Here is a 25,010-nt window from a genome sequence, read left to right as displayed (position 1 = left end):
TGCAGTGAAAAATCACTGATGTGTGAGCAGACCCATTCATTATAATGGGTCTGCGTATGTCAGTGATTCTGGTACGTTTAAAAAAAAAAAGCACAAACGTACCAGAATCACTGACGTGTGAAAGGGGCCTAACAGTGATTTGTGACCTGCTGGCTACTCCAGTGGTCACACCTCCATACAAGTCTATGAGAGCCTCATAGACTTGTATTGAGCACTTGCGACAAATTATGGCCATAAGATGGAGAGGAAAAAAAAAAGGAAAGACAGGGAGCTTATATTACAAAGCGCAACTCCAGCGCAAAATAATAAAATAAAAACACACTTGAGTGGTGCATTAAAGGGAACCAGACAATTTCACAATACAGAGATGGCGTACACTGTGACCCAGCCGCGCTCCATCACTGCACCTGGGTCTGTTATTCTCTGAGACGCTCCAATATTTTTGAGAAAGTTTAGCTTCTAGCGCCTCCCCAGAAGGTTCACCGATCTCACCACCCCCCCATGTGACTGTACTGACACCTGTCAATCATTCAGAGCAGGGATGGGGGAGAAAAGGTAGAAAAAAAATACCCAGCTCACCGCTATAGTATCAGCTGCTTCCAGACTAAATCACTTAATCCAGCACAGAGTCCCAGGCAGAGGGATCCACAGCACATGAATGAACAATCTCCAGCGGATCATAGCCTTGGGTGAAGTAAAAACTTACATCTTTATTTGTAGGGAAAAAAAAAAAAAGATGATCCAGCTGAGCTGTGGCAAGGTCGGGCGTACAAGGATCCAATAGAAGAAAAAGGACCTAAAACTTATAATTACAAGGGACAAAATAGGGAGCACATGTGCGGCTACGCGTTTCCAACGCTGCCTGCGTTCTTTGCCAAGGCTTGACAAAACGCAGGCAGCGTTCAAAACGTGTATCCACACATGGGCTCCCTATTTTGTCCCTTGTAATTATAATTTTTACGTCCTTTAAAATAAAGCTTGCACAAGATTTTATATTATTCCGGAAGCTGGATTGTTTTTTTTTCCGACTTTTTGTGCAGATTAAAAATCCATATCGCAGGTGGTATCCACAGAATCAGGATAGTATTAGATTTCATCCAACGCGTTTCGACATGACACTGCCGTATGATCTTATTCATGGATGATGAAGATCATACGGCAATGTCTCATGTCGAAACGTGTTGGATGAAATCTAATGCCATCCTGATTCTGTGGATACCACCTGCGATATGGATTTTTAATCTGCGCAAATAAAGAAGGGAATTTTGTTACTTACCGTAAATTCCTTTTCTTCTAGCTCCTATTGGGAGACCCAGACGATTGGGTGTATAGCTACTGCCTCCGGAGGCCACACAAAGCAATTACACTAAAAAGTGTAAGGCCCCTCCCCTTCTGGCTATACACCCCCAGTGGGATCACTGGCTCACCAGTTTTAGTGCAAAAGCAAGAAGGAGGAAAGCCAAGAACTGGTTTAAACAAATTCACTCCGAAGTAACGTCGGAGAACTGAAAACCGTTCAACATGAACAACATGTGTACCCGAAAAACAACCAAAAATCCCGAAGGACAACAGGGCGGGTGCTGGGTCTCCCAATAGGAGCTAGAAGAAAAGGAATTTACGGTAAGTAACAAAATTCCCTTCTTCTTCGGCGCTCCATTGGGAGACCCAGACGATTGGGACGTCCAAAAGCTGTCCCTGGGTGGGTAAAGAATACCTCATGTTAGAGCTGCGAAAACAGCCCTCACCTACGGGGAGGCAACTGCCACCTGCAGGACTTTTCTACCTAGGCTGGCGTCCGCCGAAGCATAGGTATGCACCTGATAATGTTTGGTGAGTGTGCAGACTCGACCAGGTAGCTGCCTGGCACACCTGTTGAGCCGTAGCCTGGTGTCGTAATGCCCAGGACGCACCCACGGCTCTGGTTGAGTGGGCCTTTAGCCCTGAAGGAACCGGAAGCCCAGCAGAACGGTAGGCTTCAAGAATTGGTTCTTTGATCCATCGAGCCAGGGTTGCCTTAGAAGCCTGCGACCCTTTGCGCTTACCAGCGACAAGGACAAAGAGTGCATCGGAGCGGCGCAGGGGCGCCGTGCGGGAAATGTAGATTCTGAGTGCTCTCACCAGATCTAACAAATGTAAATCCTTCTCATACCGATGAACTGCATGAGGACAAAAGGAAGGCAAGGAGATATCCTGATTAAGATGAAAAGAGGATACCACCTTCGGGAGAAACTCCTGAATGGGGCGCAGCACTACCTTGTCCTGGTGGAAAACCAGGAAGGGAGCCTTGGATGACAGTGCTGCCAGCTCAGACACTCTCCGAAGAGATGTGATCGCTACCAGAAAAGCCACTTTCTGTGAGAGTCTAGAAAGTGAAACTTCCCTCAGAGGCTCGAAGGGCGGCTTCTGGAGGGCAACTAGTACCCTGTTCAGATCCCATGGATCTAACGGCCGCTTGTACGGGGGTACGATATGACAAACCCCCTGCAGGAACGTGCGCACTTTAGGAAGTCGTGCTAGACGCTTCTGAAAAAAGACGGATAGCGCCGAGACTTGCCCTTTAAGGGAACCGAGCGACAAACCTTTTTCTAACCCAGATTGCAGGAAAGAAAGAAAGGTAGGCAAGGCAAATGGCCAGGGAGACACTCCCTGAGCAGAGCACCAGGATAAGAATATCTTCCACGTTCTGTGGTAGATCTTAGCGGACGTGGGCTTCCTAGCCTGTCTCATGGTGGCAACGACCCCTTGGGATAATCCTGAAGACGCTAGGATCCAGGACTCAATGGCCACACAGTCAGGTTCAGGGCCGCAGAATTCCGATGGAAAAACGGCCCTTGGGACAGTAAGTCTGGTCGGTCTGGTAGTGCCCACGGTTGGCCGACCGTGAGATGCCACAGATCCGGATACCACGCCCTCCTTGGCCAGTCTGGGGCGACGAGTATGACGCGGCTGCAGTCGGATCTGATCTTGCGTAGCACTCTGGGCAAGAGTGCCAGAGGTGGAAACACATAAGGGAGCCGGAACTACGACCAATCTTGCACTAAGGCGTCTGCCGCCAGAGCTCTGTGATCGCGAGACCGTGCCATGAAGGTTGGGACCTTGTTGTTGTGCCGGGACGCCATTAGGTCGACGTCCGGCCTTCCCCAGCGGCGACAGATTTCCTGAAACACGTCCGGGTGAAGGGACCATTCCCCTGCGTCCATGCCCTGGCGACTGAGGAAGTCTGCTTCCCAGTTTTCTACGCCGGGGATGTGAACTGCGGATATGGTGGAGGCCGTGGCTTCCACCCACATCAGAATCCGCCGGACTTCCTGGAAGGCTTGCCGACTGCGTGTCCCCCCTTGGTGGTTGATGTATGCCACCGCTGTGGAGTTGTCCGACTGAATTCGGATCTGCCTTCCTTCCAGCCACTGCTGGAAGGCTAGTAGGGCAAGATACACTGCCCTGATCTCCAGAACATTGATCTGAAGGGTGGACTCCTGCTGAGTCCACGTACCCTGAGCCCTGTGGTGGAGAAAAACTGCTCCCCACCCTGACAGGCTCGCGTCTGTCGTGACCACCGCCCAGGACGGTGGTAGGAAGGATCTTCCCTGTGATAATGAGTTGGGAAGAAGCCACCACTGCAGAGAGTCTTTGGCCGTCTGGGAAAGGGAGACTTTCCTGTCTAGGGATGTTGACTTCCCGTCCCATTGGCGGAGAATGTCCCATTGAAGTGGGCGCAGATGAAACTGCGCAAACGGAACCGCCTCCATTGCCGCCACCATCTTCCCGAGGAAGTGCATGAGGCGTCTTAAGGAGTGCGACTGACCTTGAAGGAGAGTCTGCACCCCAGTCTGTAGTGACCGCTGCTTGTCCAGCGGAAGCTTCACTATCGCTGAGAGAGTATGAAACTCCATGCCAAGATACGTTAGTGATTGTGTCGGTGACAGATTTGACTTTGAGAAGTTGATGATCCACCCGAACGTCTGGAGAGTCTCCAGCGCAACATTCAGGCTGAGTTGGCATGCCTCTTGAGAGGGTGCCTTGACAAGTAGATCGTCCAAGTAAGGGATCACAGAGTGTCCCTGAGAGTGCAAGACTGCTACCACTGCCGCCATGACCTTGGTGAACACCCGTGGGGCTGTCGCCAGACCGAATGGCAGAGCTACGAACTGAAGATGGTCGTCTCCTATCACGAAGCGCAGAAAGCGTTGGTGCTCTGTAGCAATCGGCACGTGGAGATAAGCATCTTTGATGTCTATTGATGCTAGGAAATCTCCTTGAGACATTGAGGCAATGACTGAGCGGAGGGATTCCATCCGGAACCGCCTGGCGTTCACATGCTTGTTGAGCAGTTTTAGGTCCAGAACAGGACGGAATGAGCCGTCCTTTTTTGGCACCACAAAGAGATTGGAGTAAAAACCTTGTCCTTGTTCCCGAAGAGGAACAGGGACCACCACTCCGTCTGCTCTTAGAGAATTCACCGCCTGCAGAAGGGCATCTGCTCGGTCGGGATGTGGGGAAGTTCTGAAGAACCGAGGCGGAGGACGAGAACTGAACTCTATCCTGTACCCGTGAGACAAAATGTCTGTTACCCACCGGTCTTTGACCTGTGGCAGCCAAATGTCGCAAAAGCGGAAGAGCCTGCCACCGACCGAGGATGCGGAGGGAGGAGGCCGAAAGTCATGAGGCCGCCGCCTTGGAAGCGGTACCTCCGGCTGCTTTCTTGGGGCGTGAGTGAGCCCGCCAGGAATCAGAGCTCCTTTGCTCTTTCTGAGTCCCTTTGGACGAGGAGAATTGGGGCTTGCCCGAGCCTCGAAAGGACCGAAACTTCGACTGCCACTTCCTCTGTTGAGGTTTGTTTGATCTGGGCTGGGGTAAGGAAGAGTCCTTCCCTTTGGACTGTTTAATGATTTCCGCCAATTGCTCACCAAACAGTCTGTCTCCAGATAATGGCAAGCTGGTTAAACATTTTTTAGAAGCAGAATCTGCTTTCCATTCTTTTAACCACAAGGCCCTGCGCAAAACTACAGAGTTGGCGGATGCCATTGAGGTACGGCTCGTAGAGTCCAGTACCGCATTGATAGCGTAGGTCGCAAACGCAGTCATTTGCGTAGTTAAGGACGCCACTTGCGGCACTGCCGGACGTATGAGAGAGTCCACCTGTGCCAGACCAGCTGAAATAGCTTGGAGTGCCCACACGGCCGCGAATGCTGGAGCAAACGACGCGCCGATAGCTTCATAGACAGATTTCAACCAAAGGTCCATCTGTCTGTCATTGGCATCTTTAAGTGAAGCCCCATCCTCCACTGCAACTATGGATCTAGCTGCAAGCCTGGATATTGGAGGGTCCACTTTTGGACACTGGGTCCAGCGTTTGACCACGTCAGGGGGAAAGGGATAACGTGTATCCTTAAGACGTTTGGAAAAACGCTTGTCCGGATAAGCATGATGTTTCTGGATTGATGCTCTGAAGTCAGAGTGGTCCAGAAAAGTACTCAATTTACGCTTGGGATACAGGAAATGGAATTTCTCCTGCTGGGCCACTGCCTCCTCTGCTGAAGGGGCTGGGGGGAGAAATATCCAACAGCCTATTGATGGCCGCTATAAGGTCATTTACCATGGCGTCACCATCTGGCGTATCCAGATTGAGTGCGGTGTCAGGACTAGACTCCTGATCACCCACCTCTGTCTCACCATACAGAGACAATTCTCGCTGAGACCCTGACCCGCGTGATGACGTGGAGGGTCTTTCCCAGCGAGCTCGCTTAGGGTGACTGGGACCGTCATCCGAGTCAGAGTCTTCAGCCTGTGATGCCTGGGACCCCCTTGAAGTACGGATTAGTTCCAACTGAGGGGGACCGGGGAGCATAGACACAGCAGTGTCCATGGTCTGCGCAACTGGCCTGGACTGCAAGGTCTCCAGGATTTTTGTCATAGTCACAGACATTTTATCAGCAAAGACTGCAAATTCTGTCCCCGTCACCGGGGCAGGGTTCACAGGCGACTCTGCCTGGGCTACTACCATCATAGGCTCTGGCTGACGAAGTGCCACTGGGACTGAACATTGCACACAATGGGAGTCGTTGGAGCCTGCCGGTAGATTAGCCCCACATGCTGTACAAGCAGTGTATACAGCCCGTGCCTTGGCACCCTTGCGTTTTGTGGATGACATGTTGTTGTCTCCTCAGAGCAATACAGGGTATACAGCCAAGAAGCGACCGTCCAGTGTAGTATATATATATATATATATATCTGGTACCGTAAAAAGTACACCAATATAACACTGTGGCACAAGTGGGGCCAGCACTAATGTGCTGCTTACCGCCCGCTAAACGCGGGTGTGTGGTCGCCAGAAATCCCTAGTCTGAGTCTCCCAGAGCCTGTGTCCTTCCTCCAGCCAGACTGCATGTAAGGAATGGCTGCCGGCGTCCTGTGGAGGGGGGGGCGGGCCCTGGGCGTATACAGACAAAGAGCGGGAAGCCTGCATCCCACTGTACCTAGTGAGAGGGCTGGAGCATGTAAATAAGGCTCCAGCCCTCGGCGCTGACGATTGTACAGCGTCTCTCCCTTACCCTGATTGACAGGGTGGGGGCGGGAACGAAGCGGAGCTAGGCCGCAAAAGCCGGGGACTAGAGTTAGAAACGCCGCCGCCGTAAAAGCGCGGTCGGCGCGTCCCCGGCGCACTACAAGTCTCAGCTGCGCCGCCGCTCCAGGGGCGGTCGGCGCGGCAGTCCCCCAACACAACAAAATCCCCCAGTAATCTGTAGGGACTATAACCCCAGCGCGCAGCGCTTCAGTCCCCGGCGCACTAGCACACCCAGCAAGCCTGGAGTGTGCGTGCCTGCCATACGGGGACACAGAGTACCTTAATGTTGCAGGGCCTTGTCCCTGAACGGTACTTCGCTCGTCATCCAGCAGGTTCTATGGGTCTGTGGATGGAGCCCGGCCTCAGGGCTTGGTGGCCGGAAAGATCCCACTTCCTCAGAGCCCCTCAGGGGGATGGGGAAGGAAAACAGCATGTGGGCTCCAGCCTCCGTACCAGCAATAGGTACCTCAACCTTACAAACCGCAAGTGGGGTGAGAAGGGAGCATGCTGGGGGCCCTATATGGGCCCTCTTTTCTTCCATCCGATCTAGTCAGCAGCTACTGCTGACTAAACAGTGGAGCTATGCGTGGATGTCTGACCTCCTTCGCACAAAGCAGAAAACTGGTCAGCCAGTGATCCCACTGGGGGTGTATAGCCAGAAGGGGAGGGGCCTTACACTTTTTAGTGTAATGCTTTGTGTGGCCTCCGGAGGCAGTAGCTATACACCCAATCGTCTGGGTCTCCCAATGGAGCGCCGAAGAAAATGCAAGTTTTTACTTCACCCAAGGCTATGATCCGCTGGAGATTTTTCATTCATAAAAGAAAGAAAAGTCTGGTCTGCACTGTCCCCGACACTTATCCAGCTCCGCTCCAGGTGACAAATCTCCAACTATAACTGACTGCAATCATACAAGGCTCCGAGGCATGTAGTGTCACAGATTCACTTTACACACCTCTATAATAATACTGCCCCATGTACAAGAATATAACTACTATAATACTGCCCCCTATGTACAAGAATATAACTACTATAATACTGCCCCCTATGTACAAGAATATAACTACTATAATACTGTCCCCTATGTACAAGAATATAACTACTATAATACTGCCCCTATGTACAAGAATATAACTACTATAATACTGCCCCTATGTACAAGAATATAACTACTATAATACTGCCCTCTATGTACAAGAATATAACTACTATAATACTGCCCCCTATGTACAAGAATATAACTACTATAATACTGCCCCCTATGTACAAGAATATAACTACTATAATACTGCCCCTATGTACAAGAATATAACTACTATAATACTGCCTCCTATGTACAAGACTATAACTACTATAATACTGCCCCCTATGTACAAGAATATAACTACTATAATACTGCCCCTATGTACAAGACTATAACTACTATAATACTGCCCCCTATGTACAAGACTATAACTACTATAATACTGCCCCATGTACAAGAATATAACTACTATAATACTGCCCCTATGTACAAGAATATGACTACTATAATACTGCCCCCTATGTACAAGAATATAACTACTATAATACTGCCCCCTATGTACAAGAATATAACTACTATAATACTGCCCCTATGTACAAGAATATAACTACTATAATACTGCCCCCTATGTACAAGAATATAACTACTATAATACTGCCCCTATATACAAGAATATAACTACTATAATACTGCCCCTATATACAAGAATATAACTACTATAATACTGCCCCTATATACAAGAATATAACTACTATAATACTGCTCCTATGTACAAGAATATAACTACTATAATATTGCCCCCTATGTACAAGAATATAACTACTATAATACTGCCCCCTATGTACAAGAATATAACTACTATAATACTGCCCCCTATGTACAAGAATATAACTACTATAATACTGCTCCTATGTACAAGAATATAACTACTATAATATTGCCCCCTATGTACAAGAATATAACTACTATAATACTGCCCCCTATGTACAAGAATATAACTACTATAATACTGCCCCCTATATACAAGAATATAACTACTATAATACTGCTCCCTATGTACAAGAATATAACTACTATAATACTGCCCCTATGTACAAGAATATAACTACTATAATACTGTCCCTATGTACAAGAATATAACTACTATAATACTGCTCCTATATACAAGAATATAACTACTATAATACTGCTCCTATATACAAGAATATAACTACTATAATACTGCTCCTATATACAAGAATATAACTACTATAATACTGCTCCTATGTACAAGAATATAACTACTATAATACTGCTCCTATGTACAAGAATATAACTACTATAATACTGCCCCTATGTACAAGAATATAACTACTATAATACTGCTCCTATATACAAGAATATAACTACTATAATACTGCCCCATGTACTGCAGAGTTCTGGGCAGTGAGGGAAGCTTATGATCTCACAGAATAGTATAATGATGGCGACACATTACTTTGTATAACAGTGCTGGACACTTTATTATTACATAACTATATAAGAACATATAGAAACATGGATATAACAGACAACACAACATAAAAACAAAACCTCTTTACACCTCTACTAGCATCTGTATCTAAGGTGCAGTTCTTTCCCTCGCCTCTGGGGGCGCTGTCTCAATCTTTACTCTCATCCTCACTAAACGATCACTAAATATCGGCTTATTCTAACAATCTGACTTTCCTAATATAGCTCCTGAAAACTATGCAAAATGTGGCTGAAGAAAAAAAACAGTTAAAACTGGGAAACTGGAGGTCTAGCGCAGCCCATAAAATACTCATTGGATGTTTTCCGCCTCTAGGGTCTCCACGATCAGGGCAGCAGAAGGCCTTTCTTTGGGGTTCTCATTTGAGCACATGAAGAACAGTTCAATGACCCGCTGGTAGGAGTCATCCAGCTCGTCCGCATTGAGGGGTGGCCGGGTCCCCAGGGCTTCGAAGTAGGCGTCCTCATCAAAGTCGTCTTCATCAAATGAGTCGTCTGTGGACCAACAGAAGAAGGGATCAGAAAGCGACCGAGATCTGAGAGTCCTACACAGCCGGGTCCTGACAACACCCACCTTCATCATCGCCTTCTGGTGGCAGGTTGACATGAGGGATGGAGAGAGTCATCATCTCCCACAGAGTCAGACCAAAAGCAAAGATGTCTGACTTATCAGTGATGACCCCGTCTTCCTCCAAAGCTTCCTTGGGTTTCCAGGATTCAGTGCCGATGTAATAAGCCTGAGGATCACTCACTAGAAGCAAGGAAGAGTTATAATGAAACACATGTGAAGACTAGTCTGATAGAAAATATGGAGGAGACACCAATGGTGAAACAAAATCATGAAGTCTGGTCACCAGAAAGTAAGGAAGAGGCACTAATAGTGAAACACACACAGGAAGACTAGCCTGGTCACCAGAAAGTAAGGAAGAGGCACTAATAGTGAAACACACACAGGAAGACTAGCCTGGTCACCAGAAAGTAAGGAAGAGGCACCAATAGTGAAACACACACAGGAAGACTAGCCTGGTCACCAGAAAGTAAGGAAGAGGCACTAATAGTGAAACACACACAGGAAGACTAGCCTGGTCACCAGAAAGTAAGGAATAGGCACTAATAGTGAAACACACACAGGAAGACTAGCCTGGTCACCAGAAAGTAAGGAATAGGCACTAATAGTGAAACACACACAGGAAGATTAGTCTGGTCACCAGAAAGTAAGGAAGAGGCACTAATAGTGAAACACACACAGGAAGACTAGTCTGGTCACCAGAAAGTAAGGAAGAGGCACTAATAGTGAAACACACACAGGAAGACTAGTCTGGTCACCAGAAAGTAAGGAAGAGGCACTAATAGTGAAACACACACAGGAAGACTAGTCTGGTCACCAGAAAGTAAGGAAGAGGCACTAATAGTGAAACACACACAGGAAGACTAGCCTGGTCACCAGAAAGTAAGGAAGAGGCACTAATAGTGAAACACACACAGGAAGACTAGCCTGGTCACCAGAAAGTAAGGAAGAGGCACTAATAGTGAAACACACACAGGAAGACTAGCCTGGTCACCAGAAAGTAAGGAAGAGGCACTAATAGTGAAACACACACATGAAGACTAGTCTGGTCACCAGAAAGTAAGGAAGAGGCACTAATAGTGAAACACACACACAGGAAGACTAGTCTGGTCACCAGAAAGTAAGGAAGAGGCACTAATAGTGAAACACACACACAGGAAGACTAGTCTGGTCACCAGAAAGTAAGGAAGAGGCACTAATAGTGAAACACACACAGGAAGACTAGTCTGGTCACCAGAAAGTAAGGAAGAGGAACTAATAGTGAAACACACACAGGAAGACTTGTTGTCAGGCTGATATAATTACTAGAAAAACAAGAGAAAAAAAAAATGCACTATCATCTTTTCCCAGAAGAAAAAGCGATAGACTGCTTCTGCCGGACAGAGGAAGCTGCTGCCGTGCACTAACATCACTCTGCTCTGCGGTGACTACATGGTGGGGGTGAGACACTCCTGCAACTAAGATTTAAGGAACCGGAGGAAAGGGTCACAATTGTTTCACTATTATAGGCATGGTGGTTCTTTGTCTCTCGTGGCCTCCTATAGACCTCCATGACACTCACTGATCATGTTCTCGTCCAGTGGCAGCGACACCCCAACATCGCAGATTTTGATGGACTCAAAGTCGCCCTTGACGACAACGTTTGTGGATTTGATGTCGCCATGTAGGATGTTTTTATCGTTGTGCAGGTACTGGAAAGAGACAGAAAATAAGAACACACCAAAGGACATAGAACATGAGTACAGGCCGGGACCAAAATATTCAGAGGACACTCTTTGGCAAAACCGATTAAGGGACAAGAAAACAGAGCACACGTGGCGCCAACTCCATAATGAAGCTCCACCGCCGACTGATGACCTGTTCACCAGTGAATGGAGCTTCCCTTTAAGCAATGTAGCCCCTTTACTAACAGGGGTGGAGGCTGCGACAGGAACATGTGACACGCCCTTTCTCAGTCCCTTCTCCCCCTCACAGACATTGCATTTTTACACGATGCAGATGCTGCAGCCACTTTATACAACACTACAATCTCTGCAGCTCTCGAATCAGCTGCCCCCCACACACACACCAAAACCCGCACAATCAACAGGCAACCCTGGCACACGAGTCAGACTAAAGAACTGAGACGGGCTTCCAGAATTGCTGAGCAAAGATGGAAGAGGTCTCATTCCACCGAGCACTTCATTGCATATAAAGAGTCCCTCACCACTTTGAAGTCCGCACTCACTGCTGCAAAACAAACCTACTTCTCATCCCTCATATCCTCTCTATCCCACAACCCTAAACAGCTATTCAACACTTTCAAATTTCTCCTCCGTCCTCCAGCACCACCTCCCTCTCCTCTCCTCCGTCCTCCAGCACCACCTCCCTCTCCTCTCCTCCGTCCTCCAGCACCACCTCCCTCTCCTCTCCTCCGTCCTCCAGCACCAACTCCCTCTCCTCTCCTCCGCCCTCCAGCACCAACTCCCTCTCCTCTCCTCCGCCCTCCAGCACCACCTCCCTCTCCTCTCCTCCGTCCTCCAGCACCACCTCCCTCTCCTCTCCTCCGTCCTCCAGCACCACCTCCCTCTCCTCCGTCCTCCAGCACCACCTCCCTCTCCTCCGTCCTCCAGCACCACCTCCCTCTCCTGTCAGCTGAAGACTTTGCCTCTGTTTTCAAGCAGAAGATTGACAACATCAGAGCAAGCTTTGGCCCACAATCCCCACAGCCCCTCATCATAGCTACTCAGCCCTCTTCCTCCAAATCCAGCTTCTCCACAGAAGACTAATCTTTTCACTCTACTCTCAAGATGACATCTAATCACCTGCGCACTTGACCTGCTCCCGTCGCACCTCATCCCAAACATCACCGCAGTCTTCATCCCAGCCCTAACCCATCTCTTCAACCTATCACTAACAACTGTTGTATTCCCCTCATGCTTTAAACATGCCTCTATTACACCCATCCTCAAAAAGCCCTCCCTTGACCCATCCTCTGTGTCAAACTATCGCTCCATATCACTTCTCCCCTACGCCTCAAAACTACTGGAACAGCATGTCCATCTTGAATTGTCCTCATACCTCTCCTCCTGCTCCCTCTTTGACCGGCTACAATCTGGCTTCCGACCGCATCATTCCACTGAAACTGCCCTAACTAAACTCACTAACGACCTACTAACCGCCAAAGCCAAGCGACACTACTCTATCCTCCTCCTCCTGGACCTGTCCTCTGCCTTCGACACAGTAGACCACTCCCTTCTACTACAGATTCTCTCATCTCTGGGCATCACAGACTTGGCCCTATCGTGGATATCCTCATACCTAACCGACCGAACTTTCAGCGTCTCCCATTCTCACGCCACTTCCTCATCTCGCCCCCTATCTGTCGGGTGTCCCCCAAGGCTCAGTTCTTGGAACCCTGCTGTTCTCCATCTACACCTTCGGCCTGGGACAGCTCATAGAGTCCCACGGCTTCCAGTATCATCTCTATGCCGATGACACACAGATCTACCTCTCTGGACCCGACATCACCTCTCTACTAACCAGAATCCCACAATGTCTGTCTGCTATTTCATCCTTCTTCTCTGCACGATTCCTAAAACTTAACATGGACAAAACAGAGTTTATGGTCTTTCCTCCTCCTCACTCAACTCCTCTACCAAGCCTTTCCATCAAACTTGATGGTTGCTCACTCACCCCAGTCTCACAAGCTCATTGCCTGGGAGTATTCCTTGACTCTGCTCTATCCTTCAAGCCACACATCCAAGCCCTCTTCACCTCATGCAGACTACAACTCAAAAACATCTCCCGGATCCGTGCTTTCCTTAACCAAGAATCAGCAAAAACATTAGTGCATGCCCTCATCATCTCCCGCCTCAACTACTGCAACCTCCTGCTCTCTGGCCTATCTTCCAACACTCTTGCACCCCTCCAATCTATCCTAAACTCTGCAGCCCGCTTAATCCACCTCTCCCCTCGCTACTCCCCAGCCTCGCCACTCTGCCAATCCCTTCACTGGCTTCCCATCACCCATCGACTCCAATTCAAAACATTAACCATGACATACAAAGCCATCCACAACCTGTCTCCTCCTTACATCTGTGACCTAGTCTCCCAGTACCTACCTGAATGCAACCTCAGATCCTCACAAGATCTCCTTCTCCACTCTCCTATCTCCTCTTCCCACAATCGCGTACAAGATTTCTCCCGTGCCTCCCCCATACTCTGGAACGCTCTACCTCAGCATATCAGACTCTCCCCTACCATGGAAAGCTTCAAGAGGAACCTCAAGACCCACCTCTTCCAACAAGCCTACAATCTACAATAGCCCTCAGTCCAGTAGACCACTGCGCAACCAGCTCTGTCCTCACCTATTGTACTATCACCCATCCCCTGTAGACTGTGAGCCCTCGCGAGCAGGGTCCTCTCTCCTCCTATACCAGTCTCTTTTGTATGGTTAAAGATTGTTGTACGTATACAGTCTTTCACTTGTAAAGCGCCATGGAATAAATGGCGCTATAATAATAAATAATAATAACATTGTACCTTCAGCCCCCGCGCCATGCTCAGAGCCACCTTCAGAATGGTGTGTGCAGGAAACGGGCCCAGTTTCTTCTCGCTCCTCTCCTCTATCAGGTCGTTCAGGGACTTCTCGCCACCGTACTCCATGGCGAGGCAGAGGCTGCCATCTTTTGTCTTGGTCAGGCCCCTGTAACCTAAAAGGGATAGGGCTAAGTGATACAACCGGTGAGCTCGACGTGTGCGAGGAGGAGATCACAGCAGACAGGCTTCATGATTTGGAGGTGGGATAACCCCTTTGACCCTTTATATAGCCGGCAGCGACACCCACGACATCAGAAAGAATTCGGATCTTGGTAGTTCACCCCTGAGATAAAAAAGCCCCACACCAGCCAGCCTGGCACCAGGCTGTACTGGAGGCCGGGGACCTAGGACACCTCCACTGCTGGGTATAAACTAAAGCTCCGACAAAGAGGGATCCACAGCTCCGCAGCCACAGTGCCGGATCACCGGGGATCCCTCATCAGCCAGTCACCATGTCAGCAGGATCTCTGCCCCATCATCTCCAAATTACAGACGCTGTCCACTCACCAACAATGTTGGGATGTTGCAGGTTTTTGAGGATTCTGGCCTCATTGTTCAGTCTCGTCTCATAGAGGCTCTTACTGGACTTATCACACTGTTTATTCACCTTCTTCACCGCCCAAGGGGAGCAAGATAAACCTTTTGGTGATCTATGAAAAAATAGTAAAATGCTTAGACTCCGAAGCTGCACTCACTATTCTGCTGGTGCAGTCACTGTGTACGTGTGCCGCCCCCGTGCCAGCAGCCGAGCTGCTCGGATCCGGGTGCTCGGTGGCTCGAGGGTCTCCGGACCCGGGGGTCGTGCGGCCACTCAAATAAAGGGGGGTTATTTACAAGGGATTTCATAAAGTTCGTGACGCCACCCGTGGTATGTGGTAATTAGGAGTACCACCGCTGCAGTTGGGAGTACCCAGGGATGATGGAATGGGGCAGCCAGGTGTTGTGACCCTCCACGGGTAGGAGGAATACCCTGGGGTTCGGTGATGGTAGGGGAGTGCCGTTGGATGCAAGGGGGTTTGGAAGGCAGGGAGAAGGGAACTCACTGTTGGTAGTCATGGTGCTGGATGAGCTTGGTGCTGTTTTGGAAGGCCATTACACACACAGATGTAGTTAATCCAAAAGTCTTGGGGTACCCCTGCTGCTGAGGAGGGGAACCCGTTCAGGTGACCGCTCCCAGTGAGATTGCTTTGCTGTGTTCCAGTCTAGTTCGCTCTTCCGGGAACTTCTACTCCTCAGCCCCTCACAAAATGAGGGCCGCTGCTTCGCTGTCCTGGGAGCTCCAACTCCCCAGCCTGCTCTCCCCTTGAGAGCTACTACTCTTCTCCTCTCTCCTTGCTCCCCTGACGTCGACTGCACTGTCACCTCCCACCAGTCTGCCTGACTCTTAGGTGGGCAGCCCTTTTTCCACTAGACCTACCCACTGGTGTGTGTGTCTGTGTGACTGGGATTTGCATGCTGATGTTAGTAATATCATTAGGTGGCACCTGGAACCAAGGAGGGTGGGCTCTGCACTGTAAGGACAGGAGTGCAATTCCCTATGACACCCTGACTAGTGCAGGGGCGTCACATATATATTACATTAGTGATCCTGAGTTACCTCCTGCATTATACTCCAGAGCTGCGCTCACTATTCTGCTGGTGCAGTCACTGTGTACATACATTACATTACTGATCCTGAGTTACCTCCTGTATTATACTCCAGAGCTGCGCTCACTATTCTGCTGGTGCAGTCAGTGTATCCTGTACTAATCCTGAGTTACATACTATAATATACTCCAGAGCTGAACTCACTGCTCTGCTGATTGAGCCTCTGTGTGAATATATTACACTATATATGTACACAGTGACTGCACCAGCAGAATAGTGAGTGCAGCTCCGGATGGGGTGATATACACTGAACTTCACCTTTTCATAAGATAGACGCTGACTCCGGTGCCATAACCAAACTTCTTCATGAATGGCGAGGCCGGGATAGCAAAGTAGGGGGACAGCGCAGAGGATCCTGCAATGAAAAAAAACAAAACAAACCGCAGCCGTGTTACAGTAGCCCGCAGTCTGTGTGTGAGGCCGCTGCAGGGACTGTACATTGCGGCTTCCACAAGGGCTGAGCAATTTTACTAAAAACAAAAATGACAGTTTATTAAAAAGCACAGATCAGACCGGATTTTATTATTTTTTTTCTTTTAGCTAAACCTAACGTCTTCTTGTTTAGAGGGGGATTATTTTAAAGCTCACACACTACGGTATCTCTAAGGGCTCAGACACAGAGCGGCCGGGGCCGAGAGAAAAGAGTTTACACTGGAGGGAGACCTGAAAAATGCCCACTCCAAAAACCACCACATCCCCTCACGACGACACCACTGCCCCCCCACATCACCTCACGACGACACCACTGCCCCCCCCACATCACCTCACGACGACACCACTGCCCCCCCATTACCTCACGACGACACCAAGGCCCCCCCCATCACCTCACGACGACACCACGCCCCCCCCCATCACCTCACGACGACACCACTGCCCCCCCCCCACATCCCCTCACAACGACACCACTGCCCCCCCCCCACATCCCCTCACAACGACACCACTGCCCCCCCCAACATCCCCTCACGACGACACCACTGCCCCCCCCACATCCCCTCGCGACGACACCACTGCCCCCCCCCATCCCCTCACGACGACACCACTGCCCCCCCCACATCCCCTCACGACGACACCACTGCCCCCCCCACATCCCCTCACGACGACACCACTGCCCCCCCCCCATCCCCTCACGACGACACCACTGCCCCCCCCCATCCCCTCACGACGACACCAAGGCCCCCCCCCCCCATCACCTCACGACGACACCAAGGCCCCCCCATCACCTCACGACGACACCAAGGCCCCCCCCCCATCACCTCACGACGACACCAAGGCCCCCCCCCCATCACCTCACGACGACACCAAGGCCCCCCCCCCCCCCCCCATCACCTCACGACGACACCAAGGCCCCCCCCCCCCATCACCTCACGACGACACCAAGGCCCCCCCCCCCCATCACCTCACGACGACACCAAGGCCCCCCCCCCATCACCTCACGACGACACCAAGGCCCCCCCCCCATCACCTCACGACGACACCAAGGCCCCCCCCCATCACCTCACGACGACACCAAGGCCCCCCCCCCATCACCTCACGACGACACCAAGGCCCCCCCCCATCACCTCACGACGACACCAAGGCCCCCCCCCATCACCTCACGACGACACCAAGGCCCCCCCCCCATCACCTCACGACGACACCAAGGCCCCCCCCCCATCACCTCACGACGACACCAAGGCCCCCCCCCATCACCTCACGACGACACCAAGGCCCCCCCCCATCACCTCACGACGACACCAAGGCCCCCCCATCACCTCACGACGACACCAAGGCCCCCCCATCACCTCACGACGACACCAAGGCCCCCCCCATCACCTCACGACGACACCAAGGCCCCCCCCATCACCTCACGACGACACCAAGGCCCCCCCCCATCACCTCACGACGACACCAAGGCCCCCCCCCATCACCTCACGACGACACCAAGGCCCCCCCCCATCACCTCACGACGACACCAAGGCCCCCCCCATCACCTCACGACGACACCAAGGCCCCCCCCCCATCACCTCACGACGACACCAAGGCCCCCCCCCATCACCTCACGACGACACCAAGGCCCCCCCCCATCACCTCACGACGACACCAAGGCCCCCCCCCATCACCTCACGACGACACCAAGGCCCCCCCCCATCACCTCACGACGACACCAAGGCCCCCCCCATCACCTCACGACGACACCAAGGCCCCCCCCATCACCTCACGACGACACCAAGGCCCCCCCCCCATCACCTCACGACGACACCAAGGCCCCCCCCCCATCACCTCACGACGACACCAAGGCCCCCCCCCCATCACCTCACGACGACACCAAGGCCCCCCCCCATCACCTCACGACGACACCAAGGCCCCCCCCCCATCACCTCACGACGACACCAAGGCCCCCCCCCCCCATCACCTCACGACGACACCAAGGCCCCCCCCATCACCTCACGACGACACCAAGGCCCCCCCCCCCATCACCTCACGACGACACCAAGGCCCCCCCATCACCTCAAGACGACACCAAGGCCCCCCCCCCATCACCTCACGACGACACCAAGGCCCCCCCCCCCACCTCACGACGACACCAAGGCCCCCCCCCCATCACCTCACGACGACACCAAGGCCCCCCCCCCCATCACCTCACGACGACACCAAGGCCCCCCCCATCACCTCACGACGACACCAAGGCCCCCCCCATCACCTCACGACGACACCAAGGCCCCCCACCATCACCTCACGACGACACCAAGGCCCCCCCCCCCCCCCATCACCTCACGACGACACCAAGGCCCCCCCCCATCACCTCACGACGACACCACTGCCCCGCAGTATAATACACAGAATTATAATTTATTTTATCACTGGTGACGACAGCTTGAGCCATACTACAAAGTGACGTCAGGCTTTTAGTGATCCGGATATAACGGCTATGACGTCACGGCATATGTTATAGCGACGTCACTGCGGCTCTCCGCCCTGTACACACTGGTGTCCCGCTCTCACCGGCGCTCTTCTTCCCCTCCGCCTTACACGGGGTTTGGTAGCTGCACTCTCCCGTCTCCATTCTTTCCGGTACACTATGAACTGTTCCCGCGACACAATTCAAACCGAAGAGAGCTCGCGCCCGTCCGTGACGTCACCAAGCAACGACGTGCGTGCGCGCGTACAAACAGCACTCAGAGCGCGCGCGTGGTGACGTCTCCTGCACCGTGCCGCAACAGAAGGGGGCGGGGCGTGTAGGGCAGATAAAACTATCCTCCTACTACTGCAGCCAATCCTGTGTGGTACAGTCCATGAGCCGTGTATCTAATCCTCTCCTGTGTGATACTGTCTGCTGAGCTGTGTATCTAATCCTCTCCTGTGTGATACTGTCTGCTGAGCTGTGTATCTAATCCTCTCCTGTGTGATACTGTCTGCTGAGCTGTGTATCTAATCCTCTCCTGTGTGATATTGTCTGCTGAGCTGTGTATCTAATCCTCTCCTGTGTGATACTGTCTGCTGAGCTGTGTATCTAATCCTCTCCTGTGTGATACTGTCTGCTGAGCCGTGTATCTAATCCTCTCCTGTGTGATACTGTCTGCTGAGCCGTGTATCTAATCCTCTCCTGTGTGATACTGTGTGCTGAGCCGTGTATCTAATCCTCTCCTGTGTGATACTGTCTGCTGAGCTGTGTATCTAATGCTCTCCTGTGTGATACTGTTTGCTGAGCTGTGTATCTAATGCTCTCCTGTGTGATACGGTTTGCTGAGCTGTGTATCTAATCCTCCCCTGTGTGATACCATCTGCTGAGCCGTGTATCTAATCCTCTCCTGTGTGATACTGTCTGCTGAGCCGTGTATCTAATGCTCTCCTGTGTGATACTGTCTGCTGAGCTGTGTATCTAATCCTCTCCTGTGTGATACTGTCTGCTGAGCCGTGCATCTAATGCTCTCCTGTGTGATACTGTCTGCTGAGCTGTGTATCTAATCCTCTCCTGTGTGATACTGTCTGCTGAGCCGTGTATCTAATCCTATCCTGTGTGATACTGTCTGCTGAGCTGTGTATCTAATCCTCTCCTGTGTGATACTGTCTGCTGAGCCGTGTATCTAATGCTCTCCTGTGTGATACTGTCTGCTGAGCTGTGTATCTAATCCTCTCCTGTGTGATACTGTCTGCTGAGCTGTGCATCTAATGCTCTCCTGTGTGATACTGTCTGCTGAGCTGTGTATCTAATCCTCTCCTGTGTGATACTGTCTGCTGAGCCGTGTATCTAATCCTATCCTGTGTGATACTGTCTGCTGAGCTGTGTATCTAATCCTCTCCTGTGTGATACTGTCTGCTGAGCCGTGTATCTAATGCTCTCCTGTGTGATACTGTCTGCTGAGCTGTGTATCTAATCCTCTCCTGTGTGATACTGTGTGCTGAGCCGTGTATCTAATGCTCTCCTGTGTGATACTGTCTGCTGAGCCGTGTATCTAATCCTCTCCTGTGTGATACTGTCTGCTGAGCCGTGTATCTAATCCTATCCTGTGTGATACTGTCTGCTGAGCCGTGTATCTAATCCTCTCCTGTGTGATACTGTCTGCTGAGCTCTGTATCTATTCTTCTGTGTGATACTGTCTGCTGAGCTGTGTATCTAATCCTATCCTGTGTGATACTGTCTGCTGAGCTGTGTATCTAATGCTCTCCTGTGTGATACTCTCTGCTGAGCTGTGTATCTAATCCTATCCTGTGTGATACTGTCTGCTGAGCTGTGTATCTAATCCTCTCCTATGTGATACTGTCTGCTGAGCTGTGTATCTAATGCTCTCCTGTGTGATACTGTCTGCTGAGCTGTGTATCTAATCCTCTCCTGTGTGATACTGTGTGCTGAGCCGTGTATCTAATGCTCTCCTGTGTGATACTGTCTGCTGAGCCGTGTATCTAATCCTATCCTGTGTGATACTGTCTGCTGAGCCGTGTATCTAATCCTCTCCTGTGTGATACTGTCTGCTGAGCTCTGTATCTAATCTTCTGTGTGATACTGTCTGCTGAGCTGTGTATCTAATCCTCTCCTGTGTGATACTCTCTGCTGAGCTGTGTATCTAATGCTCTCCTGTGTGATACTGTCTGCTGAGCTGTGTATCTAATGCTCTCCTGTGTGATACTGTCTGCTGAGCCGTGTATCTAATGCTCTCCTGTGTGATACTCTCTGCTGAGCTGTGTATCTAATCCTCTCCTGTGTGATACTCTCTGCTGAGCTGTGTATCTAATCCTCTCCTGTGTGATACAGTCTGCTGAGCTGTGTATCTAATGCTCTCCTGTGTGATACTGTCTGCTGAGCTGTGTATCTAATCCTCTGTGTGATACTGTCTGCTGAGCTGTGTATCTAATCCTCTCCTGTGTGATACTGTCTGCTGAGCTGTGTATCTAATCCTCTCCTGTGTGATACTGTCTGCTGAGCTGTGTATCTAATCCTCTCCTGTGTGATACTCTCTGCTGAGCTGTGTATCTAATCCTCTCCTGTGTGATATTCTCTGCTGAGCCGTGTATCTAATCCTCTCCTGTGTGATATTCTCTGCTGAGCCGTGTATCTAATCCTCTCCTGTGTGATACTGTCTGCTGAGCTGTGTATCTAATCCTCTCCTGTGTGATACTGTCTGCTGAGCTGTGTATCTAATCCTCTCCTGTGTGATACTGTCTGCTGAGCTGTGTATCTCATCCTCTCCTGTGTGATACTGTCTGCTGAGCTGTGTATCTAATCCTCTCCTGCGTGATACTGTCTGCTGAGCCGTGTATCTAATCCTCTCCTGTGTGATACTGTCTGCTGAGCTGTGTATCTCATCCTCTCCTGTGTGATACTCTCTGCTGAGCTGTGTATCTAATCCTCTCCTGTGTGATACTGTCTGCTGAGCTGTGTATCTAATGCTCTCCTGTGTGATACTGTCTGCTGAGCCGTGTATCTAATCCTCTCCTGTGTGATACTGTCTGCTGAGCCGTGTATCTAATCCTCTCCTGTGTGATACTGTCTGCTGAGCTGTGTATCTCATCCTCTCCTGTGTGATACTGTCTGCTGAGCTGTGTATCTAATCCTCTCCTGCGTGATACTGTCTGCTGAGCCGTGTATCTAATCCTCTCCTGTGTGATACTGTCTGCTGAGCTGTGTATCTAATCCTCTCCTGTGTGATACTGTCTGCTGAGCTGTGTCCGCAGCGTGTTACCGGTGGTGGGGTCGGTGGTGTACCGGGCATCAGCTGATAAGTGACCCGTGATCTCCCAGGAACATGGCGGCCGCTGGGATCTCATCAGTTGTGGTCACGGTCCTTACGTTTCCATGTCATCTTCATGTCAGTATTAGAGTAGAGAATCGCGTCGGTCCATGTACAGACCATGTGAGCACGGAGAGTGGGGGAACACGCCCCCCCCCGGGTGCAGCCCCCTCCTGTGCTCGGAGGAAATCGATTTATAATAAGAACGTCCCCCAATAATCTGATTTTCCCTCTTGGATTGGGGATGTTGGGGCTGAGCCTGGACAACGCTGGATCTACACAATTCTCACATCCCTCATCCAGCAGTGATCCCCTGACAATCACTTCTGTGACGACCTTTCCTCGGTTACGGAGACGTTTGGGATTGTTCTGATCCGTTATTTAGGATCTTTTTGGGATCTTCCTCGATCTATAATCCTTCTACAACAGATTTTGGGAGTTATAATCTATAACACTGAAGATTTTAGTTTGAGAAACGCGTTTCAGGACGGGTCTGACCTGACGCTGAAATCCTTTACTGTCATATGCGTCTTCTTGGACCAAAGCGGAGAACGTTCTATGGGTCAATAGTGTGTTCTGGAACAATCCGGAAAATCGTCTCCAGTCTAAGATCACATCTTATAACAAAACTGATAATTACTTACCGGTGACTGGATATTCCAGACCAACGACAGCAGCCAGGAGAGCGGATTCATACCCCACGGACAGGACACCTTCAGCTGTAATAGGCAGAGCCTCTCTATACCCTTCAGTGGTTACAGGGCATGAGAGGTTCTCCGATTAGTCAGTAGGACACATCATCTCATACATATTTTATATATAGACCTCTTGTTACATTTATCACCTCCCTCGTATACATATATGCATGTCTCCACACCGCTTGTAAAACTTTTTGTCCTAAAGGAAAAGTCATGAGCACCAAAATCCAACCAAAAATGTGGAAGGTGAAGACCACGTGGCCGCCCCCTGTAGATATGTTCAAGTGGGGCCTCAGCCCTCTCTGCCCAAGCCGTAGATATGGACCTGGTGGAGCGTGCCTTCAAATCAGAATGAGGATCCTCCCCCCCCCCCCCCGCCGTGTATGCCGGTGAGATCCCTGACTTGACCCTTCTTGCCAGAGACCCCCTCGATTCCACCTGGCCTCTCTTGGGACCCTGAAAAAGAATAAGGCAGGTGGTAATCTTCTAAACTTCTTAGTTGACTCTAGATATTGAAGAAGACACCTCCTCTAGTGTGAGAAATTCTCTTTTTTTTTTTCCTGGGGTTATCACAGAAGGAGGGAAGCACTATCTCCTGGGGCTTATGAAATGCTGAGACCACCTTAGGGAGAAAGGCTGGGTCAGGCCTAAGTATGACCCCATCTGAGAGTATTTCTGAAAAGGGCTGCTTTCCCAAAAGAACCTGTAAGTCCCCCTGTCCTTCTAGCCCAGGGGTCTCAAACTCGGCTGAGTGTATGGCTGCCGCACAGAGGAAAGAAAAATAATTCGGGGGGCCGCATTCTTTGCAGGACAAAGTGGCACTTTTATTGATTGGTACCATATAATTTTTTTATTTTTTTTTACACACCTTTGGATCACTGGTTTTGAACATTTTTCACTTGTTTATTATAACAAATGTGCACGTTCTTTGTTTAAATGTATATATAAAAAAAAAACCACATTTTTGATGGTAAAAAAAGTCATGCTTTTTTTTTTTTTTTAACATTTTATCCCTTGTAACTAATAGTCTTACAATTAGCACCATATAGTAATTTTGGACAACATCTTTTAGTAATGTTCCCCATATTGTTGTAATGTGCCCATACTTGTCCCCATCCCATAGTAATGTCCCCATCCTATAGTGATGTGCCCATCTTTGCCCCATCCTGTAGTAATGTCTCCATCCTAAAGTAATGTGCCCAACTTGTCCCCCTCTTATAGTAATGTCCCCAGCCTTGTCCCCATTCTATAGTAATATGCTCACCTTGTCCCCATCCTATAGTAATGTCCCCATCCCATAGTAATGTGCCCACTTTGTCCCTATCCTATAATAAGGTGTCAACCTTGTCCCTCTCCTATAGTAATGTGCCCACCTTGTCCCTATCCTATAGTAATGTGTCCATTCTGTAGTAATGTCCCCATCCTATAGTAATGTGCCCACCTTGTCCCTATCCTATAGTAATGTCCCCATCCTGTAGTAATGTGCCCACCTTGTCCCTATCCTATAGTAATGTCCCCATCCTGTAGTAATGTGGCCACCTTGTCCCTATCCTATAGTAATGTCCCCATCCTATAGTAATGTCCCCATCCTGTAGTAATGTGCCCACGTTGTCTCTATCCTATAGTAATGTCCCCATCCTATACAAATGTCCCCATCCTATAGTAATGTGCCCAGCTTGTCCCCATCCTGTAGTAATGTGCCCAGCTTGTCCCTATCCTATAGTCATGTCCCCATCCTGTAGTAATGTGCCCAGCTTGTCCCTATCCTATAGTCATGTCCCCATCCTGTAGTAATGTGCCCACCTTGTCCCTATCCTATAGTCATGTCCCCATCCTGTAGTAATATGCCCACCATGTCCCTATCCTATAGTAATGTGTCCATCCTATAGTAATGTGCCCACCTTGTCCCTATCCTATAGTAATGTGTCCATCCTATAGTAATGTGCCCACCTTGTCCCTATCCTATAGTCATGTCCCCATCCTGTAGTAATGTGCCCACCTTGTCTCTATCCTATAGTCATGTCCCCATCCTGTAGTAATGTGCCCACCTTGTCCCTATCCTATAGTCATGTCCCCATCCTGTAGTAATGTGCCCAGCTTGTCCCTATCCTATAGTCATGTCCCCATCCTGTAGTAATGTGCCCACCTTGTCCCTATCCTATAGTCATGTCCCCATCCTGTAGTAATATGCCCACCTTGTCCCTATCCTATAGT

General features: G+C 50.2%; 1 protein-coding gene across 1 annotated transcript; it reads right to left on the bottom strand.

Annotated features, from left to right (window-relative positions):
* Positions 1-9,064: 9,064 nt before the first annotated feature.
* PBK (PDZ binding kinase) lies at positions 9,065-19,024 on the bottom strand. The gene is made up of 7 exons (XM_075338858.1): positions 18,875-19,024; positions 16,151-16,247; positions 14,753-14,895; positions 14,189-14,358; positions 11,226-11,355; positions 9,671-9,847; positions 9,065-9,591 (listed from the first exon to the last, which is right to left on the bottom strand). Exons 1-7 carry the CDS (start codon positions 18,933-18,935, stop codon positions 9,389-9,391), a joined length of 981 nt encoding a protein of 326 aa, XP_075194973.1. The 5' UTR covers positions 18,936-19,024; the 3' UTR covers positions 9,065-9,388.
* Positions 19,025-25,010: the final 5,986 nt, after the last annotated feature.

Source organism: Anomaloglossus baeobatrachus, chromosome 3 (genome assembly GCF_048569485.1).
Source record: "Anomaloglossus baeobatrachus isolate aAnoBae1 chromosome 3, aAnoBae1.hap1, whole genome shotgun sequence".
Taxonomy (NCBI): domain Eukaryota; kingdom Metazoa; phylum Chordata; class Amphibia; order Anura; family Aromobatidae; genus Anomaloglossus; species Anomaloglossus baeobatrachus.
Note: the sequence above shows the minus strand (reverse complement) of the source record. Positions and strands in the feature narration are given on the sequence as shown.